This window comes from Etheostoma cragini, chromosome 20 (assembly GCF_013103735.1).
Source record: "Etheostoma cragini isolate CJK2018 chromosome 20, CSU_Ecrag_1.0, whole genome shotgun sequence".
Taxonomy (NCBI): domain Eukaryota; kingdom Metazoa; phylum Chordata; class Actinopteri; order Perciformes; family Percidae; genus Etheostoma; species Etheostoma cragini.
Genome location: NC_048426.1, coordinates 10,985,585 through 11,009,226, shown reverse-complemented (window position 1 = coordinate 11,009,226; position 23,642 = coordinate 10,985,585). Strand labels below are relative to the sequence as shown.

Below are 23,642 nucleotides of genomic sequence, written 5' to 3'. Positions count from 1 at the left end.
GGCCATGGCAACCTGACAATTGCTCACTTCCCCCTCTTCTGTTTCTTTCGTCCCCGGCTATTTTGTCTGCTGTGCTGTGTTTCTACCCGGCTTTATTTTTCTGTTCCTTTACTTATTTACTTTGTAGACAGTTCTATAATAGATTGGTGAATCTATAAACTTTCAACATCTTGTCCCAACTTTTGCATGTATGACTTTTTATTTAACTAGGCTCCTTTTCATTTTTGTCTGTCCCTTCTTCTCACCTAGTCCCCTTTTTTAAAATGGTAAGATGTTCTTCTCCATTCCCAACAGACATCCCTCCCTTGGTTCCCCCATCCATCCATCCATCCATCCTTGCATTAGCAAGCTTTTAGGAGTTTTATCATTGTGGTGCTGATGCATGCACTCTGACTACTAGGCTATTTTCAGCCTCTCTTTCCTCTCCTCTGTACCCCCCTCTCTTCTTTGGTTTTTATTTTGGAGGAGATCTTTACACGGCTGCCTTTTGTAAAGGGCAGTTAGGGCTGGGTTGGCTGGTTTTCCCCCATGCCAACATTGCTCCTTCTCATGCTAGCTGTCCCAACCAGGGGAAGTGAAGCAGCACAATGTGAGCCATGGCGAGGCCATAAAAATAGACTAAGGCTAAAGTGCAATTTTTACTTTAAGAGACATGCTTGAAACCCTTTCATGTCCAACATTTTTGTAGTAGTGGTAGAGGGAGTTTATTTTTGTTATCTAGTTTTCACCTTTGTGTAATATCAGACAGGAATCGATGGAAGTATGTCATGCAACAAAGGCTACAAGTTCCCCCATTTAATTATTGGTGTAATTTATTCATTTGTTGATAGTCTTTTCGATAATTTCTTTGAAGTTAAATAAATGTTCCAAAATAGGGAAACAATGTCCTCCAATTCTCAGAGCCCATGAGGATGTCTTCAAATTAGCCCATCTCATCTCATTTTCTCAAAGAATTGATTATGTGTTTGGTTTATAAAACACAAGAAACTGTGCAACGTTCATCTCGTGTTTTAAAGGTCCAGGGTGAGATTTTCTTGTTGTGTCTAACAGTTCAAACCCCCAAATAATTCAGTTCATTACAGCATAAAACCAAGGAAAGCAATGAATTGTCAGAAATCACTTTCTTGATTTATTAATTAACTGAGTATTTGTTTCAGTTTGTCTGAGTTTAAAATAGCCTGGATCACTGGAACATCTCTGTAGTAACCAAAACACATTGGACCACTCAGTGATAACACACATGGTGGTCTCTTCATATTTTCTATTCCTCTCTCTAGTCAGCTAACGTTTGTCTTTTGGATAACAAGACACAACTAACCCAAATGTAGTTTGTATTAACTGTATAATAAAGACAGTAATTTTTTTCTCATCTAGTTGAATTTACCTTTTTTGGTTGAATTTTACCTTTTTTACTATCGAACGTCACACTTTTAACTGGTATATCATTGAATGTCTGGCAACAGTTAAGTTCTTTTGTTTGTGTGAGTACATATGTGTGTGTGTGTGTGCCTGTGGACACATTCAGAAACAGGATTCTCACAGCAATCCCATAACACTCCCAAGTCCCTGAGTGGCTCATTTGTGCACTGTGGAACATTATGGAATACCGGACATATTTTATGATCCAACCTTCAACCGGCTCCCTCTCTTTCTCCCAGGTCTGGGTTTATTTGTGAAGCTAAGCCGGTCTGGCCATCCGTGCCCCCCCTCCTCTCTCCTTCTCTCGTCAGCAGAATATTTAACCATGGCCTTATAGACATTTAGCTGGTGCCTTATATTTAGCGTAATGTACAGTAAGAGGGTATAGTGCGCTTCTCCGGCAAATTTGGAATCAAATGTGAACTTTAGAGCATGGCATGTCCCTCTGTGAGAAGTTTAGGTCTCTACGTGGGTTGACATGTATGCTTGTATAAATGTGTATGTGTGTACGCAGGTCTTGACAAACAGGCTTACCACATGTGGTGGCATGTTTTGACCGCCTGGGCAAACAAGGGTACAGCAGAGCTCGGTGCCCGTGGCAAAGAGCAATTCTCACCCACCCACTTGGACAAACTCGCTGTATTTTTTACCTTCTTGTTTGCACCCACTAGTGATAGATTTTTCTTTCTCCTCTCAGTCTAATCCTCTTCAAATCTTTTGCTTTGCAACCTCCAGTTGTCTATTTCTTTCCCACTTGTCTTAAATGCTCTCTCTATTTCCATCTCTGTCTGTGTCCCTTCGTCTCTCTCTAGGTGTGGACTGCACAGAAGAATGCTGTTAAATTAGTGATTCTTCTCTCCTGCCAGCCAACCAGCTAGCTGCATCTTACATTCTCAGCCATGCCAAGCATCTGAGACACAATTGACCTTAAAAGGAAACAATAGCAGCCTATCAATTCTGCTCTGCCAGTCAAGGAATGGCTCACTCCTGCATGGGCAGGGTCCAGCTCGCACACACACAACAGAAGGAAGTGTTTGGAAACAATATGACCGTAGTGTCTTTAGTGTGTGTATTTAAAAAAAACAACGTGTTTGATCAACTTCTACCAAACTAACACCATATAAATATATGAATTGAACACAGCCCACTTTGCCATATAAGTGACAAGTTAGTGAAGCTGTAAGGCAGTTGCATTTATCTTACCTTTATCCATCCATGTTGGAGTGACTGCATTTTGGGAATGCCTCTGCTTGAGTACAATGCTCAACCTTTTGCTTGTTCACAGAGAATGAATAGCTCTGTCAGTTTATTATTTTATTAAGTCAAATAGGAAAAATTGGTCCACATGGCAACAGTAATTTGAATTCAATAATTTGTGAATTTTAACAAGTGACAACCCTGATGTATAGGAACCACTTTATCATACTTAGCCAAAATCAGCACTTGTTGGCACAATAGTTCTGAGGATGATATATCGGAGTGTCCTTGAGGAAGACACTACATCTTCTAAAGGCTAAAAATTTGCTGGATTTCTTCAGCAGACGGGCAGTCCTTTCCAAGTCTTGTTTATGTGTGTGGAGTTGACCTTTTTAAAGACTCCTGAAATTTTGCGTCGTTTACATACCAGGAGGTTTCTAGATTGTTTAGGGTGATCCGTGACACTGCTAGATGTCATACTACTGTTGTTGTATAACTGAAAAATAGTCAACACTAATCTGCCTGTGTAGTCAGCTGTAGTGTGCGAAAGCCTCAGCTGTTATTTGTGGAACAGGCAGGGCTGCAAGTCATTAGATATTAGGACTGGTTCTGCAGGTTTGCTGTGAAGTTGATGGTTTTCTATTTGACAGCTCATCAGCATGTAGACCAATTCTTACAAAACCTCGCTGCTCAGCTAGAATGCAAATAGCAGCAGGAGAAAGGCCGTTTGCAGTCTTCACTGGCAGCAAATAAAAACCTCAACCCTTTGCAAGGCCACCAAGCTCACAGGCTAGCAGGATGGCCAGGAGAGTATTCGATGTAGGTGTTCAATTATTCCATGCTTGCCTGTATGCCCCCTTTTGATAGCGATGGACGCAGAGATGGACTTGCTTGTCTACATAGTCGGAATCATAGCCATAGGTCGTAGCTGATGGCCATCTTCACTTTTACTTCTGTGTCTACCCTAAATTTTATATTTGAGAACGTTGGCCGGCCCGGTTAGCAGAATCAGCAGAAGGCTGGTGAGTTGATGTCCCTAATCTGATGAGCGACTAGTCATGACATTGCCGCAGAGATGGTCTTGCTAGTTTAAGCTTATCGTCTCCACCTTTTCCTCAGTGTTTAATCTGATGTATACAACTGAGAACTTGACCGGCCATTTGGCTAGCTAGCCCAGGCAGGAGTTAGTTTTTCTCTTGTGCTCCCACCTTTCTTTTGTTTGTTAGTTTCTTCTGTCTGCTACTTTCTAGATCGCTGACTGCTTCCTGTCTCTCCCCTTGTTTCTCCTCACTGTGTATCTGCTTACTCTTTCTGCCACTCTGTCGTTTTCCCTTGTCCCTCTCTGTCTCTAGGCATCCTGTTCACTGTGTTTGATTTGGGCATTCCTTTCCTCCCCGAGCAGACAAAACAACCCCAGACCTCTCTGAACTGCAACCCCCAGTATGCGCGTGTGCACGCTACACATACACACATTCACACACACCCTTCTGCTAATCACACACAGGAAATGGGCTCCCATGCAAACGAGGCCTGCTTGGATGGAGTTTCAGGCCTTGAAATGTTCTCCAGGGGAGGAAATTGAACATGATCTCTCTCTTCCCCTTCTTTCATTCTCCCTTATTTCCCCTCTTGTTTTACTCGCCGTGGTTCCTCTGTCCTTTAATTTTGACACTCGCATGCATCTGTTTGGCTATGAAACATTGCCATTTAATTAAGACCCGACTAATAGACACATACAGAATTTCTCCTTCTTCTTGGAAGTGTGTGTCTGTGTCTGTGTGTGTGTGTGTGTGTGTGTGTGTGTGTTTTAACTCATCACATTATAGGTGGGATAAAGCTGTACTCAAAGATAAACTTAAGTTAACACAATAAAAATCTTTAAATAGAATGAAAAGGGAGGAGAGCGCTATCTGTGCTCTTTTAACACATTGTTAAGTTTGTAGTTGGGTAAGAAATATTGTGTTGCTTTGTAATAGTGACACACTTATTGGACATTTATTGTGGGCAAGGACTAGAAGTTTATGAATACAACTAGATTGATATAGATACAAAAATGTATCTTGACGTATCTTGGGACACTGGTGTTTTGACAGATAATCATGTCCCAGAGGGACACAGATTGTACAGGGACAATGGTTTCTTTTGGTACAGTGCAGAGCATGATGATGTTGTCAGGACAGGCAATAAGTGACACAGTGTCACAAAATATCTTTTTTTTTGAATATATATGAAAAAACTCGATTGAATATGGCCCTGAACCAAGATTTAGCTCTTCGGAGACTACCAAAAAATGATTAAAGGTTGCTGTGTTTTATTTTAAGTCTGATTGTCTTTTCTCTTTTCTGACAGAAATCATTTTGTAAAAAAGTTTAAATTCTGCATTAAAAACAACAACCAGATAATGGATAGGTCAGGACTACCACATTAGAAAATAAAGATATTAGGGTTGGGCAATATGTTGGTATTGTGGTTTATAAAATTATTAATAATGTAATGATATGATCCGGATTATTTTATGTGTGATATTGCGTACATTTAGAAAATATGCTCATCAGTCATACTTATTTCAAGTGCTGTATAGGTTCCTAATTTCTGTTGATTAAGTTGTGTTCATTTGTCACACTGTTTCAGTGTATTCTGCTGAGTAATAAGTGAATCCTCCCCATTCTGAGATGCAATGTGCATGGGGGGAAGCGAGTGGGAGCAAGGGATGAGAAGGAGACAGCTGTTTTTCTTGGTTACGGGTTGGCCAACTCTCTGAATGAATAGCTCCGACCCCCCCCCCCCCACTTCTCCACACATGCAGCCCAACAACACATTCAAACATGTGGTCTCTGGTCACCAGGGTATTTGGTGTCTTCTGGATTGCTAAGAATGTGTCCGATCTCATTTGTAACATCACATATTTTCATTAAAAGTAGTGTTCTATTGATCACACAGTTTACCAAAAAACTGGCGTTGCACTCCGCACAATAACACATTTTGTTGAGTGCAGTGGAGAAGAATTGTTGTTTAGCGTGAGAACATCAGATGATTCGGCAAACCTGTGCCAGTGTCGTGCCGCTGTCCTCATGAATTTCACATGACAAAGCTAAGTCCAGAGCTGCAGGACTATCTCCTTCTTATAAAGAAAAGATGTGCAGAAAGGATGACGCAAATAGGACTTGAGTTGCAGGAGCTACTAAAAAACGTGTTGTTTCTGTCCATCAGTAGCTACTTACATGATCGAAGTGTCTTAGAGCACATCCCTTGCCTGTTCTTTCTTAGTTAGTTTAGCCTAAATCAAAAGGGAACCCTCTTTCTGAACTGTTTTTGAATATGTTGTGCTTTTAGGGCTGAAAACAATAAGTCCATTAATCTGTAACAGTTTTGGTAATTAGTTACTCTTTAAAGTCATGTTCCAGCTGCTTAAACGTGAGTATTTGCAAATAAATCCTCGTCTTTTGTGGTGATAAATCGAAGCTGTTTGGGTTTTGGGCTGTTGGTTGAACAAAACCATCAATATGAAGACGTAACCTTTATGGCAGACCAAAGGGGCCAAATACATGTTGAACTGAGAAGTAATATTTTTTCCCGTTTTTTCCTTCTTCCGTGATATAAAAGTCTGTACAGGCGTCAGAAACATTTTCAACTTGATGATTACATGATTGCTTGTTCTAGGGCTTTTAAACATCTAACACAGAATTCCTCAGCAGATTGAGTTTCCTCTGTGAAACTGTAGATGTTCAAGCTTTCCATTATTCTGAGCACCTCCTGGACTTAATAGTCTGTTCTTCAATGTATGTTGTTCATGTTTCTGTAACAGAGTGGCCTGTTGCTGCTTACAGTTCACAGGAATGTTCCCTTTCTCCTTCAGCCTCCCCCTCCTCTTCCCCATTTCTCCCCCTCCCTCCGCTTCCCTCTCTCATCCTTTAAATTCAGTCCAGACTTCAGTCTTAAATCTGGATTCTCTGTGCTTAACCAAACATATGGAATGCTACTGTAGTGGAATGCTCCAAGTCTGGGTTGTTTTCGCTCGGTGTGTGTGTGTGTGTGTGGGCGGGTGCGTGTGCGTGTTTAACCATGCACACGTTTTGAAGCAGATGAGACCTTCTAGGATGATGATGATGATTATGATAATGGTGCGTGTGTGTTTGTGTCCCTCCTCTGAGAACTGAATAGGGCCTTCTCTTGTCGTGGCCAAACACTACTTGTCTGCTCATGCATGAGTCTATTGCAAAGCCTTCCGAATGTGTCCCATATCTGAGCAGTTAGCTCATTCTTTAGCCCGATAGCTTGACTGTGAACAATCTCCCCCACAGTGACTGCATTGTCAGCCCGGCCACAGGCTCAGGGCCTTGCCAACTGCCAAACATAACAATGGTGAAAGATTGTGTGTTGTGTGTGTGTGCATTTACTAACTGTATACCCTGCTTGTGTGTTTTACACCACAGGATGAAGACGTTGCGAAGAGGAGCATAACGTCTGACCGCCAAAGGGATCTAAAATGTAAGTTACGGCATTCATGTTGTTTTTCATGTTCATGTTCATGTTAATGTTGATTCATTTCTGCTCTTTCCTGTTTCAGCACATATTTGAATATTTGAGGTGTCTCTGGGTCACCGCATGTCCGTGACAGTCGTCAAATTTAATTTAAATACAATTTTAGACGTCAAATCAAAGGTGTTCAATCCAATAATAACAGATTTTTGCATTGGATGATTTACATATTACCCTAATGCAGGGTTTGTACCTTATGCAATCTATGTGCTTCACTCAACCCAATTGTAATGTACGTCTCTCAAAAGAGTAGTTGAATATTTTAAGATATATGGTTGATCTTTAATTGTTGGGGGGCGTGATTAGCTTAGCATAAAGAATCTGAAAAAGGGGGAAACAGCAAGTCTGGTTTACTCCTACCAGCACCTATAAAGCTCACACATTTTCTCTAGTTTGTTTAATCCGTACAGAGAAAGCGAATATAAAAACAGTTTACAGTTTTTTTCTATCTCCCTACTACTTCTCTACAGAGCTATTCAAGCTATAGCACTGCTTGTCTGACAGCTTTGACCGGGGGGGGGGGGGGAAAGTCAGCATTTTGTTCGCCAAGGAATAGTTACAGCACGTAACTAACCCTAACCTCAAACTGTTGTTTTTAGGGGTATTTCTTTACTTTACAGATAGCCGGGCCAGCTGTGTCCCCATGCTTCTAGCAGCAGAGGGATTATGCTAAGAAAAGCTTATGGCTTCCTTGCTCCAATGCACAGACATGAAAGTGGTTTAGCTCTTTTCATTTAACTTACAGAAGAAAGACAAAAAGTCAATTTTCCCAAAATGTTGACTATTTCTTAAAATGTATCGGTCTCCTGCAGTCTTTTTTGTTGTAGCCACATTTAATGCTGTGTAAAATGTGAAATGAGACAAAATGAAAAAGAAAAACCGGATTTTCTTAAACCTAGAGATGCCTTTTAGTATAGCTATTCGTGGGCTTGTGTTTGCCAGTCAGACAAAATCGATTCAAAGCCTCCATAATGTGTATTTAGTTGAGTTTAGTTTATTCTAGGCATTGCCTGAAACAGGCCAGTACTCACCAGTCCAAGTACAAGCACAAGCACAAGCACTTCAGATTTTTGTCCACATGAGTACACTTCAAATTAGTTGTTATTAATTCTTTATTAATAGGCTGATATTAATAACAAAATTGGCTATATATTATGATTTATAAATAGACTAAGTCGAATAGACTCCTTAGCTTGAATCATTGAATAGTCAACTTTTCGGGGTCCCCCTTACAAGACATACAGTACGTAAACATATTATTATATCCAAGACCCATGCAATGATTTGCTCACCTTTTCCTCCTGCTCCTTGCCTCTTCCGCCCCTCCTCTGCTCTTTGTGAGTCTGTTTCCTGTTGGGTACAAACGTCGGCGCCGCATTTCCTCCCCTGTAGCCTGAAGTCCCATTAGCGTGGCAAACAAACGTATATACCATACTGTATATATTCTGTAATATATGGGTCAGTGTGTTCAAGTGCATAGACATAGACACTGCTCAGGGAAAGCAGGTTGTGTTGGTGCGTATATGTGTGTGTGTGTGTGTGTGTGTGTGTGTGTGTAGGCCAGGTTAGTAAGCAGAGACAGTCTATGTGTCACTCTCTTACCATGTCTACTCGGCTTTCAGCTCACACAACAGTGTAAGGTCAATATGTGGCCAAGGCGTGTTCGGTGCGTCTTCACTGAGCTGCATTTACATGTGCGTATTATTCCGGATGCTAGTTCACATCCTGTTTCAGCTGAATTCATCCTAAATAGTCTGAAAATAACAAAAAAAGTAAAACAGGAAATGGAGATTCTCATGGCGGTGTTCTGCTACCAAAGGGACGTCACACTTGTACTTGGGATATCATACAATTAGTCACACATCCTGAGCTCGATTCTTTTAAAAGGGGATGTCATTAACTGTTCACAATGCACTTAAAAATCATACTGAAAGAAATCGGATGTCATTTTTGGAAACACACTTATTCACTTTATTGCAGAGAGTTAGATGAAAAAATGGAAACCACTTATGTCTGTACACTATCTATGGATCTTGAGCCAGGAGGCCGCGTAGCTTAGCATTAAGACCTGCAGCATGGGAAAACCGTTAGCCGGGCTTTGTCCAAAGGTCAAAGGAAGATTTGGGCAGCGCCAGGTTGGCGGTTTTCCTCTACTGAGCTAACTGTCTCCAGGCTGTAGCTTCATCAGAGTTGTATCGATCTTCTTACCTTACTGTCGGCAAGAAAGCAAATAGGCGTTTTTTCCCCAAAAATGGCACACTTTTCCAACAAAGTGCAATTGTACAAGAGCCTCAATTATGTTTTAAATATGGGTGACATTTTATGGTATCTTTTTTTTTGTTGAACTCTTCTTGTAGTCTGTTCAGCCATGTTTGCTGTTGTTCTTCATGCTTCATTCATGTTGAAATCAAACAAAACTGTCTCACTTCATGTGCACTGCAGGTAATTTCAAGGGATTCAAGGGATCAGAATCCATGCTGACATTTAAATGCAAGTTATTTTGTTATGTGTTAAAATATCCAAAGCGCATGTTAGCAAATTTGTATGCTTGATGTGAAATGTAATAAGCAGTTCAGCTTTTAGTTTACAAAATCACGGTTTCTTTGTTTTTAACCATAAGTAATTGCTAATTAGCTATGACTGGTAATTGTTGATTTTGTTTGTGCCAAATTGTAGTTATATAAGTGATTATTGGTCAGACTATATATTTTATTATTATTTCAATTGATAGTTGTAGGCATTTGACCCATAGCAACAAAAATGACAAGGTAGATACAGTTAGAAAAAATGTTTTATGATAATAATAATTTACTTCATAGGCTGTGTATTTGTCTTATTATATTATCTGGGTCACATAACAGTGATATAACCAAAAGATGTAACCTGGATCCTTTCATTTCTTTTGAAACAAAGATTTAAAAAATTTTTTATTTGAAAAATAAATTTGACAAAAAGAGACAATTTTATTGTTAATTGCAATGAGTTCTGATACAATTTAATTAGACAGCAACATTTGGAATTGTTACAGCTCTAGATTTATTATCTCACATCTGATATATAACTTCATTATGTTACATCCTGCTCCTCCTGCCCCCCCCCCCCCCCCCCCCCCCCCCCCCCCCCCCCCCCCCCCCCCCCCCCCCCCCCCCCCCTCCATCCTGCAGCCAGTGCTGCATTCCTGCTGCAGTAATCCACTCTGGCAGTTACCTGCTCTGCATTCTGTGGAGTCACTCCCTTCTTCTCACTCTCTCCCTCCTGCTTCTATGTTTTCCTCCCTCTCTACCTTTATTTGCTTACTTCGCATTATTACATACATTTCTGCATATTTGGCCCGTCTAAGATTTTCCCCTGCTACATCTCTCTCTCTCTCTCTCTCTCTCTCTTGCTCTCTCTCTGTTCTGTTTCTTTCTCATCAGAGAGCCACTGAGGTCTCCATTCAGCCGCAGCAGGCAGCTAATGCCAAGGCTCAGGCTGTTGAAGCTCTGCCAAGCTCCGCCAACCAGCTCTGTATGTGTTTGTGTGTGCGTGTGTGGAACTGTGTGTTCTGCTAGGAGGGCAAAGCAGTGAATGAGCAGGATGTCAAGCAGCCAGGCAGAAGGTTGAAGGGCTGTATGTTGAGAGCTACTGATGTGTCTATTAATCAACAGTGTTGGTAGGCTGTTGTCGGAAGCCAATAGAGGGGGTTAGGCTTGTAAAATGAGAGTTTGATGATCCGCCGTCACCCCGTCGCTTAGGCACAGTGGCAAGGACATATAAATGCAGCAGGAAGGCAGGGGTATAAGGATGAAGGGCAAGGGAAGGAAACAGAAGGAATGCAGCAGGAGAAATGGGAGGGTTGTGGGGAATATTTAGAGGTAGAGGTCACATGAAGTGACTGAGACTGGTGGGAAATAGGAGAGAAAAAGAGAACACGAGGAAAGGAAATATTAAATGGTAATAAGATGGTGTTCTTCTCGACCTTTTTACTGGAGGAAATGTACAGCATACAATTGCTGACCTTCCAGCTCAATGTCACACACATGCACTTCTTTATTTGTGAGACTAACCTGCCTTTTTGTCTCAAATACACAACCATCATTACATTCAAATTGCATTATTATTGACCACATATACTTTACTACATGATTTCTTTGCTGTGTTATGTGCCACAAACTTGTGCTTCATTTACATTCTTTAACCCAGTCCATCTGGGATGAGTGTGTAAAGAACGGATATTAGGTAGCGTTTTTGCCATAAATCTTACCTCACCCCTCTGATAAGCCTGTTAATGCATTTGTATGCTCTGTGGCACCTGGAGTATAGTGAAATGTCTCACATTTTCAAGATGTCTGCAGTAGCTCTGTGCCAAACAATACTCTGCAGATGCTGCAGAGACAGTGTGTGGCGCTGTTACCTTCTGACTTTATAGCAATTAAAGAAATCCTGGAACTAGATTCCACCAACACCAGATTTCACAGATTTATTTTAAGGTTTTTGAGAAATCGTGAACAAAGAGACAAACAAATAGTATAGGAAGAAGTCTCATATTTTCTGTTCTTATCACTCTTCAGCACTCTCTTAACTTTGCCTGTTTGCCTCGCCTCATTCTTTGTCTGCCTGACTCATACTTACTATTCACACAGACTGTTAGTAACCCGGTGTTGAGTCTGACAAGTGTCATCATGTTGAGATGTTTCATGTTCTCTTATTGGTGTGAAACGTTGAGACACACACATGCACGCACGCAAGCACGCACACACTCATTCAGTCGTATAACGTTTTTGCTGACGTCTGTTGACACCCGAGAGTGTTTGAACAGCTGTTAAGCGTAGCTTTAAATAGGTAGCTGGTGTTGGTCCGAAAACACTGTGTTAATAGGAGGTCAAAGAGTTCTCTTCAATTAAATTATCCAAAATGATGCTCTTTTCTTATCAAAGCAAGCTAAGCACAAGGTCAATTTTGTAGCGGTTCTGGACCTTTTGATTGTATCACAGGATCTTTGCGCACTGCAAACCTATGACCTATAACCTATAACGTTGTTGGACTCACGATAGACAGTTTGAAAAATGTATAAAAATTGATGTAGCAGAACCAGATATTTGAGATAATGACCGGCTCGCTGTCTCTGTCTCTCTCTCTCTCTCTTCTCTGATCATCCTATCTGATCACAGCTCATATTAATGTCACAGTGTGGTTGGACAGTTATGTCTCCTACTGGAGTCTTCTTGTCTATCACTTCACAACTGGGACTTTCTGTGATTTCAGGCCACAAGATAGCAAATCACACACACATACGCACAAACCCATGCAGACGTTTACTGACCCTTAAAGTCTGAAATTATGAAAATAAAAATGTATGGCCTTGACACATTTTATTCCTAAATGTAGTTTTGTTATTTGTGCAGCCTGTTTTTACGCATTACTAAGCACGACCCATTAAATGCATTTATTTCACTCATGTTAAGTTTGATCTTATACTCAGTAACTCATTTGTTAAAGAATATTATTAACATTCCATTGTCTCCCACATTTGAGGTGTCCATGTATCTTTTGTTCTCTGTACAAAAACCACACTAGCAAAACATATTATTTTCATTTCCCACATTCTAGTCCGACTAATGCAGTTCCCAATCTGCTGTCCTAATCAGGGCCTCACTTGTGTTTGCCCCAGTGTTGTGTCTAGTGTTTTTCATGTTACAGTGTCAGTGACATCTGACCCTAAACACAAAGGGCCGCAGGCTGAGGGCTTGCTGGAGAAGAGTTGGGAAATATTTCATGGCAACATGACGGCAAGTCACATGGGACATACATGTTTGTGTTTAAATCAATAACAAGAGTATTGGCAAACTTATGTTTGGTTGAATCACTTATGCAAGTGAGCCTCATATATTCAGAAAATACTGTTTACATGCATATATACTGTGTATATATAGTTTAACTATTATTTATACAGTATAGCAAGTTTAAGACAGTCAGAGTGGTCATTTTAGTTATGCTAATATGTATATTATGACTGAAGAAAGCTGTTAGGGAGTCCGTCTGGATTCATTTGGGTATTGGACATAATTTGGCATGGGAGTTGAAATGATCAGTCAGTTATCAGGAAAATTATCTGCAACTATTTTAGTATATGCTTAATTGTTAGTAAAGCAGTAATTTTAACAAATGTAACAATCTTTGACCTGTTTTGATGAGCTTCCACCTAGTCTGTGATATTCTGTGTTTCTATTAGAACTGATTACATTTAAGTTTAACCAGATCTCCTTGGCTGTAGATCTGCCCGAGGCCTAGCTAGCAACTGACTGGCTAGTATTTTAGGGTGCTGCTCTTTTTTAAATAGATCTGATTTCCTTCCCCTGCACTGCTTCTTAGTTGCAGCAAGAGTGAATTTTTATACGTACTCCTATGTGTTGTGTTGATGTTTGATCAAGAACATGCTCTACTTTACTGTTATGCCACCAGGAGCCAGGATGAGAAGCTCTGAGGGCATTAAGTTTGATTCAGCTTCTTTAAAGTTCTGCAATTAGGTCACAAACAGAGAAGCCAAACATGGAGTGCATGTGTAGAACCATCATAGTCTTGCATGACAGCTGACAGATCAGACACCCTAAGTCCTCTGGCTCTCCCTTTTCTCTGCCATGCCTGTCTTACCCTCTCTTCCAACTTTCCCTTATCACCCTGCCCATTTTTCCCTCTCTCATCTTCTTATAATGCCCCCGTGCATAAGCAGAGGGCTGGTTTTAAGCCCCAGCAACAAGACTTCTGATGTAGACAGACAGGGGAGGGGAGGAGAGACCTAGAAAAGGCTCTGGGTTACTGGGCTAAGACCGGAGAGAGGACTGTTACTTTACAGCCACGTTTTCCATCTAAAACTGATTGTGATGTTCACATTTGTTTATCACAAGGAAAACATTCATCCTTAGCTTTACCTTTGGACCACACTGGCCTAAGGGTGTCAACTTTTACCTTATCTCATTTTACTACTACAGAAGAATAGTGCATTGTTATTAAGATTTACAATCAAATTTTATTTTATAAGTTTTGATGATTCAGTGTGTCTATGGGCTTTTATTGAATCAATTAAAGTTTTTTTTTTTTAACCTGCACCAAACTGGGGTTAGTTCAGCTTGTTATCCTCCACCTTTGCAACTTAAAGGTATTTCCATGTATGTAAGAATGTCATAGGGACTTTTATTTTTCCAAATGTCCTTCACAATTTCCAGATATAAAGACTATGTGTTTTTACATAGGAGTGATATTCTGCTGTGGATGTCTGGCCAACAGCTTGCTTACCCAACAATAGACTTTTTCTTGCACTGTCTTCATTTTCATTTTTTTCTTCCCACTCTCTGTTATTTTGGCTTTGTAACTCCCTGTGTTCAAAACCATAAAGAGCCACTGTTTCTCTTAAATTGTAAAATGAGTTCAGACAAATTCAGAACAAATGACAGGAAATCCCAACTGAAATTAGTATCCATGCTGATCATTTCCAGTCATTGGCAGCCAAGTCTTGTAGGTAAGACCCTCCTGAATAATGGAGCAAAACTGTGATGTATCAACTCAGTTTCTATTTTTTTAGTAGGATAAATGAAAAAATGGAAATAAACTGATGTTTCATCTCAGTTTCTATTTGTTAAGAGGATAAATGAAAAAAGGGAAATAATGTCACTAAGGAATATCTTAACCTAACAAACAGAAAGCATCTGTTGATTCGTTATAGTGGTATTGTGGTTAACTTCCACGTCCTCTTCCATGAACAAATCTATTTTTCTACAAGAGCTACATTTTGTTTACTCACTATTTCACCACATTTCAATACTTATACCGTAAGTGGTTATTTCAGCCGGAATTTTAAGGAAATACCAAAGGAGAGTGAATATTCCCATCCCATTTCAGGTTGCTCTAATGAATACGCTACATGACCTTAGTTTCTTATTCATTGTTCTGCTGAAATGCAACACCACACAATGCTTTTCGATTCTTTACCATTTTTCCAGAAGCGGTGCAAAACTGAAAGGGTGAAAGGAAGAAAAAAAAAACAGAGAAAAAAGGAACATGACAGCACAGGAAACGACAAACCCAACATTATGGGATGCTGGTTTTCTCTTTCTTGGAAAAACGAAAAAAATGCAGGCCAAGCATCAGGTCTCCACCATCTTGTGGCTTCCAGTGCTACGCCAGCATCCATCCACACTGCAGTCGTCCCTCCTCACACACACACACACACACACAAACACACACACACGCAAAGTAGTGTCACATATTCAAACTGACAATAACACCCTACATGAAGATGTGGTTTAGGCATTTTGATTGGACTGGAGCCCTTTATTAACTTCTGTTTATGAGGCAGAAGAGCTTCAAACCCATAAGTTCCAGCATCAAGTGCAAGAAAGGTTTTTTTTCTTCATTTTCCTTCCTTCTCTTTTTCACGGAGAGAACAGAATGTACTAAAGGCAACAGGCAGGCAGGAAGAAAGTGGCTAAAGCCCTAATGATATAGTGTATGATTGTAGTGTGTGTGTGTGTGTGTGTGTGTGTGTTTTCAAACAGAGTGGATGAACCCCTCCTGCAGAGTTTGACTTTAAGTCCATTTGGTATTGTTGGTCTAAGACAAAAAAAACAACTGTTTTCTAGTTTGTCCTTGCCCTCCTCTTGCATGCATCACTGTCTCGTTCTCCCATTGCATCTTTATCCATCTAGTCTTAATTGTCTTTTTTTAGATGTGAAACACCTGGGCGTGTGACTCACTCATAAACAAATTCTCGGTTAGCAGGCTAGAGAGTTTCCACAAGGGGCAGCTGTGGCAGCTGCTGGACCTTGCTAATAGGGCTGCAACTAACGATTATTTTCATAGTCTATTAATCTGTTGAATATTTTCTTGATTAGTTGTTTGGTCTACAAATGTCAGAAATCGGTTTGGTTTTGTCCACAGCTCAATGATATTCAGTTTACTGTCATGGATGAAAGAATAAACTAGAAATATTCACATTCAACAAGATTTTTATTTTTGTCTTTTTTAATCAATTAATCAAACAAACTAATAAATTATCATAATAGTTGGCATTCATTTCAAAGTTGACAACTATTCGATTAATCGTTGCAGCTCTATTTGCGACCAGTTTTTTCATGTGCCAACCTTGCCACCTACAGCAAAGGGAATAGCAGAACTTGTTCAGACCGGCAAATGTTGGCATATTGATGTTGCTCTTACAGGCAAAGAAAGTAATGGCTGCTGCAGTTTGAACACTTGCACCTGCAGGGATTGAGTGTAACAGCTACATCTTTTATAGATGTGGTTAGCCTGTGTGTTTGTATTCTTTCCAGTGTCCCAGAAAATATGTTCATGTTATCAAAACCCATACATATGAAATGTTAAACCTATAACCTTAAACTCCAGTTGTAACAGTCCCTGAAGGTGGCACACTAGTCAACATAAAAAGTCTTTGTGCCCTGCTTCTCATATCATTGGCGGCGAGAGTGTTAAAGGTCAAGTACGGAACTTCCTGTCCAGATTTCAGGAAGTTGAAGCTGTTACGTTGTACAGTAGTGGACTAAGCAGTTGGGTTTAAGCTGTTTTCAGTGTTCTTTTTCATTTTAAATGGGAGTGTGAATTTACTTATAGTTGCTGAATCACCCTACATGGGAAAGAGAATTGCAGGAATATGTTCACTGGAATCCAATCTGGACTCCAAATTATCCTGATGCAGAATAAAGTAACATCTTAGAAAGATTTGTAGAAACTCCCTGGGCCCTTGCCATCAAACCTAGACAATGCCCTGGTTAGGAATGGGCTTCTGCAGAGAGAAGGCTTTGGGAGAGCCTGCCAGTGGCCCGGGTAAGAGCAGACAAGACAGAGCAAGGGACTGGCAGTGCCCTGGTTAGTCCATTATGAGGTATATGTCTGCGTAAAAAAGGGTTAGTTCCCTTGCCTCGCAGCTCATACCCCCTCCAGGTTTTTCATAATTGTCAAACAACGTACCGAACAGGGGAATGAATCAGTGTAGAACACCTCAGCTACTCCCCTTCCGCAACACATCTTTCCCCTCCTTCCCTCCCTTCTCCACGTTTTCAAACATGTTCTTGACCAAACAGCATCAAACCTTTTGCTTGAAGCTGAAAAATAAATCAAACTGGAATATTAGTGTTCATGAATTATTAGTGCTCTAATCTCTCCCCCGAGTTATTCCTTCGACATCTTCTCATTTCTTTTCTCCTTTACGTCTCACTCACCATTCTTCTTATTCCCTCCTGTCTTGTCCCGAATGTAGCTAATGAGGCCCCAGCCTTGCGATAAGTGAATCAGGTATGTTGATTGGTTTGGCAGAGGCGGGCCCTTGCCATAGTCGCTATGCACGCACTGGCGGCTCTTTTAAAGCGGCCACTTGGCCGTGCTGGTGTGCGTGTCTGAGAGAGATGGAGGGGAGAGATGAGGGAGGTAGAGAGCTGCCAAAGAAATAAAGGGAGAATGAAAGGAGAGGTTGGCAGCCTGCCAAGACAGGAGTAGCTGGACCCAGTTAAACATCATAATTAACCAGTACAAGCCTTAACCAGAGCTGCTCCTTGAGTTGTCGAATTTCAGAAATCGTGCAGGGCCCAAAACCCAACCCGTAGATAATCAGACATCTGTTAAAGGCAAAATAATTAAGACTGAACTTAAAGCACGTTTTATTGTTAAATGGGTAGTTGTAGGACCACCATCTACCATCTGCAAATACATGCTGCTCAACATCAGAAGGATGTGTCCCCTTCTAACCCAGAAGTTGGCTCTGGTTCTGTTTCAGGCTCTTGTCATCTCACATCTAGACTACTGTAACCCCCTCCTGGCTGGTCTGCCATCCGGCCCTTGCAGGCAGACCCTGGGCTGTCTACATAGACACGTTTTTTTACAGTGTGTTGTAGGGACAGACAGCTCGCGGATAGTGAGGAGATGTTTGCTGTATGTGACAACAAATGTCAGCTACTAAGTGGACAGCTAGGCTAGCCGTTTTCTCTTAACATTTTTCCCAATTTCTCTTTTTTTTCTACTCCCTATTCAGTCCATGTACTTTGCAGCATTTCCTTATACGTCTTGTACTCACTGAGATTACCAAACCACTAGACCTCATGAAAGTAAAGCATAATTAAAATGCCACAGCTAAATGCTTTGTTCCCATTGTGCCTTTTCTTTAAGTAATTGTTGCCATATTGACTTTCAAAGCTTATTGCATTGGTTTATGTTTAATAAGACATTTAATGAATTGTGGGAAGAATGTTTTGGGCTTTTTACAACAAATGAAACGATAGAAAATATATGAAACTATGCTGGAGTAAACCCTAATGGCAATATATACCTTGTTGTATACCATGAAGATAAAAAGGATTAAGAAACGTTACTGCATCGGTTGGTGTTTTTACAGCAGTAAATGTTATTTAAGGTACGGAAAAACTACAGTAGTCTTTACATGTAGTGGTTTGTAGCTTCAGAGGGGCAATCTTTGAACATGGTGTTGTAGACGAGGGGGAAAAGGAGGCATGGAGCCGGTTTCCGGGGGGTCGATAAGTGATGATGTGTGCAGATGTTATGCCCTACCCTCAGGTCGATTTTCCCTCGCGGTCAGTGGGGGACGCTAGGTAGAATGACGGGGGAAGGGGAGAATAGGATTTAGGAAAGCACACTACCTGAATCATGCATGAGACAAAAGCTTTAGCTGTTAGATTTATATAGGCCATGCCGATAGATGTACTGCTGTGTGCTAATAATATTTTTTCTCATCACATAGAGCCATGCTAGGCCCACAGATGGATAATGCCACATTATAATGGCTGTAGAAATATAACCTCTAATATAACTGTACTGATTAACTAGGCGGAGGACAATGCAACTTCAATGTCCTTCTTTGCGCTTATACTTCTGATCTTGTAGCTAAATTATTTCTGCCTTACAGTTTCTGTCGCAGAGAGAAACACTTTTCTTCATCGCATCCGTCCCATTCAACCATGAATGGTGTAGTGTTGTGATGGGCCTGTGATGTTGTGGTTGCCGCGGTGACGACTGGGCATGTGAAGGAGGCTGTGTTATTGAGATATGCTACTGTCAGCGGAAGCAGGGAAGCATAAATCGATTTTGTATGTGTGTGTGTGTGTTGGAACCCCCATCTCCTTCAAAGGACAGGCAATGTGAAATACATGGTCGTTCAGTGGCAAAAAGGAAAAGAGGTGCAATGTGTGTGTTGTGGCCACTTAATGCACACTTGATTGTCATGATGGTAAATGGTACGCCATAATGTAATATTTATTTTCATAAGCGCAAAGAATTCAAACTATAAATTCATGGTGATTGAGATAGTAATTCCTTGTCAAATTTAGTATTATTTTATAATTGTAATAAAATGAAGCGAGAGGACAATTTGTTTCTGTATTAGTATGAGTGTGTTTTTATTGTACATGCGTCTTTTGCGCCTCTTTGAGACTTGTCCTATGGTTTGTGTCATAGCAATTAGATTGAAGTGTAAAATCATAGTGCATTCAGTTTACTGTTTTGGTGTGCAATCCTTCTCACTTACTGAGCTACTTGTTGAGAAAACAAATGAGTGTCATTAACACATTAGGGATGACTAAGTCTTATTTTCACTCTCTCTCTCCTACAGATGACAGATTTGTCTACTAAACACCAACCTAAGGGAACTTCAAAGTCCTAAAGTGACCGTGACAGACAGACTGCTGAGAGAAAAGAGTAATTTCCCAAGAACCTAAAGGATGTGCTAACACTACCACACAAATGTGGACCTCCCAAAACATTGTCATCAAATAATCTGAACAACAACAAAGAACACAAGATATAACGCAGTATTTTTTAGCCATGTCAGACCATAAAGACATGACGCATCGCCACCTGCGGCACAAGCTACAAAGTCTCAGTCGAAGACTGGATGAACTGGAAGAAGCAACCAACAAGCTGCAGAAGTCTGAGGATGAGCTACTTGACCTGCAGGTCAGTACTGGTTGACTTCAGACAGTGTTTGTTTGTTTGTGTATGCATATCAGAAGCAATGAGTGGAAAGAGGTGAAATTGATATACACTACATGAATAGATTAATGAATGGTTGAACTCTCTCTCTCTCTTCTACAGGACAAGGTCATCCAGGGAGAAGGCAGCAACTCAGCTCTGTTAGGAGATGTGGAGGACCTGAGGAAACGTCTACTAAAGATCCAGGGTAAGGATGAGGAGGTGCGCAAGGCTGAGGATCTCTGCCGCACAGTCAGAGAGAAACTGGAAGAAGAGGAAAGCCTGACCCAGGAGCTAAAGGCAGAGATTGAACGTCTAAAGCGGAGGATGGCCGAACTGGAGAAACTGGAAGAAGCTTTTGGGAAAAGCAAGTCTGACTGCAGCCAGCTCTGTCTAAGCCTCAATGAGGAAAAGAACTTGACCAAGAAGCTCTCGTCTGAGTTGGAGGCCCTCAAAGCTCGTTTGAAGGAGGTGGAGGGGTCTGAGACAAAGCTAGACAGAGCAGAGCAGGCTTTGGCTATGGAGCTTGAGAAACTGAAAGGATTCACCCAGACCTTTATGAGTGAGCGTAAGAGGCTACTGGAGAAGCAGAGGGAAGACGAGAAGGTCATTCTCAAGCTGACAGAAAAATTAGAGCATCAGAAAAATCGCCTTGGCATGTCAGCAGACTCTGGTCGTGCAGATTTCATGAGGTCACGAATTGAGGATGAGCTTTCATCCACAGTGCCCCTCACAGGTAAACTGGCTGGACGCAAGAAGAGCATTGAGTACTTGAAATTAGCGGATGACAACATTGGTCTTGTGAACAAATCTGAGAATGAAAAGAACAGCGGCCTTGAAAGCTTGCAGGAGGACAACAAAGTAAAGGATCTGACACAGGAAGTAGAGCGGCTGAAGAACCGCCTTAAACAGATGGAGATAGTGGAGGAGGATCTAAAGAACTCAGAGTCCAAAAATGGTGAACTTCGTGAGAAGTTCCAGATGGAACAAAACCGGGCTCGCCAACTGAGCGAGCAGGTGGAACAGCTCAGGACGCAGCTGTGCGGAAAAGGTGGAATTGGAAGAAATGGAACCAGTCTTGTGGATAAACACGGCAATGGGAGTACTAACATCATTTACCCCAACAACACCTCAAAGGTCCTGGAGAATGGCAAAGCTGAGAATGAAGAGGTTATAGTGAAGGGAGGTTACAGACAAGAGAAGCCCAAATATAGATGTGCTGCAACTGTCTCAGAGCCGAGTTCCCCCAAACACAGGAACAGGGAGCTCTCACCTCAGCATAAGAGAGAGACCAAGCTGAGGAGCAAAGATCCCAGCCACTCAGAGGAGATCTCTCCTAAGTCTGTGAGGAGACCTCTCAGTCCTGCTCACAAGAGTAGAAGGACACCAAAAACCCCAACTACTGCAATTTCATCTAATAATGGAATAAAAGACACGGGACGAGGAAATGAGGAAAAGACGAGAGGAGCCATGTCCTGCTCTGTAAACACATCCTCTACTGATATTAAGAAAGCGCCTGTTCTTAGTCGCTACCCTCCAGCAGCTAATGACCAGAAGCCACTGAGGACAGCTCACAAACAGACAGATGGGGGGAATAAAAAGAGCAGAGTTGAAAAGTATTCCAAATTATACGTAGGTAGTGATAGCGAATCAAACCACTCTGACGTGGTGTCTGACAGTACCAGTAACATCAACAGTATCGCTGCTTTGGAGAAGGACATTGCGTCTGCCTCAGATCAGGAATCAACAGACCAGGTTCAGGAATCTGTCTCTGCATCCGCTGCCTCCACCCTGTCTACAGCCAATGGATCTTACACAGCCTTCAGATCCCGCATCACTCCAGTGTTGCCCAACGACCAGGGATCAGAGGGTCACTCATCTGCTTCCGAAACAGAATCTACCGGATCGAGGCCCTGTGAACCAGAGCCTGTTACTGAGACAACTACTACAACAACCCTAAGCAGTAGGACTCCAACCTCCAGAAATCCCAGATACTCCGTTGTCCATGACTCAAATTCAGAGGGTTCTTCTTCCCGGAGCTCTTTTGATGAGGAGCTCCACAACAGACCACTGTTAGCTGAGGGAGGCCAACAGGGACCCACACACACTGCATCAGGGATTGAGATCCAGCGAGTGTGCAGCCCACGGGAGGCGCTGAGGTCAAAAGCTATCATCAAGCCTGCAATCGTTGAGATTGACAAGAAAGAAGTGATGAGTTCAGAACCTTTCTCTACAAATGGCAAACCCAAAATCTCCACCAAACCTATCGTGACCACCACAAGTAAAATGACCAGTAGTATAACCATCTACCCCAATGACCCAAGCTCTTCCAGAACCAGCAGTCGCAGCAGCAGTGTGTCCAGTGAAACTGTGCCACACCTGCGCCACACCTCCACCAGTAACATCCTCATAGGTAAGTACCACATGATGCTTTATGTAATGCACTTTGATACAATTTAACAACTGCATTAGCACATGAGGTGTAAAAACAATACTAAGAGTCTACAGCCATGTTAGCTGCTGGGAGGCTGTATTAACAGAAGTGCTCTGAGCTGTCAGCATGCTAACATGCGTCAATCACACTGTCGGCTCTTTGTATCTTTGAAATGTTTTGATTAAAAAACAATTTGTATTACTTATTACCAGGCCCCAGCAGTGAGCACCATGGCAGTATCTCCATCCCATATGAGATCTCCATTCCTAAGAGCGAGATCACCTTGCGGTCCTGCCTGGACCAGGACTGTGGGCTGGATGAAAGCAGTGATTCCTCATCAAAGTCCAAACTTCACAACAACATCAACCTCCAGCCCCCGGACACCACTTCCGCAGACTTTAACGACACAGAGTCGGGCTTCGAAAGCAGTAGCAGCACCACCACTGTCACCAGCTGGAGACACCAAAGACAAGGCCATCGCTCCCAAGACGACAGTTTACCAGACATGAAGAATGTCACCATGAGAAGCACCTGGAAGAACCGGGGAACTTCGTCAGTGGATGAGACAAGACGGGGAAGAGGAGGTGCGAGAACGATGGCTGATGGTGGGTCGGAAGATGAAGTAGAAGCCGAGACAACTTGGAGGGCTTACCGGGCAACCACCATCGATACAGAAGAAACAATACACAGTGGAACAGGAGCTGGTGGGAATGCTGAGGCACAGAAGGGAGCCAAGCCATCCCCTGCAGAGGTGAGCTATTGAATAGGACAAATGAGTACATTCTTCACACAGTGGTAATAATAATAATAATAATAATAATGATAACGTATACTTTATTTAACCCGCAATCGGAAATTAAAATTTACACTCAGTACCTATACGTACACTGGAGGGGGGGGGGCTGCCCATGGAAAGTTCCCCCAAGCGGTAACCTTGGGGTTCGGTACCTTGCTCAAGAGCACCTTGGCAGTGCCCAGAAGGTGGACTGGCACCTCTCCAGCTACCAGTCCACTAATGGCGGTTTTCCACTGCGTGGTATCTACTCGACTCGCCTCGGGTCTACTCGCTTTTTTTGGTTTTCCATTA

General features: G+C 41.8%; 1 protein-coding gene across 1 annotated transcript in view; it reads left to right on the top strand.

Annotated features, from left to right (window-relative positions):
• The window catches only part of luzp1 (leucine zipper protein 1), a 43,684-nt gene that overhangs the window by 10,098 nt on the left and 9,944 nt on the right, over positions 1-23,642 (top strand). Inside the window, exons 2-5 of the mRNA XM_034858383.1 lie at positions 7,050-7,104; positions 19,763-20,106; positions 20,245-22,534; positions 22,768-23,306. Coding sequence (XP_034714274.1) covers positions 19,975-20,106; positions 20,245-22,534; positions 22,768-23,306 — 2,961 coding nt within the window. The 5' untranslated portion in view covers positions 7,050-7,104; positions 19,763-19,974. The remainder of the gene's footprint in view (positions 1-7,049; positions 7,105-19,762; positions 20,107-20,244; positions 22,535-22,767; positions 23,307-23,642) is intronic.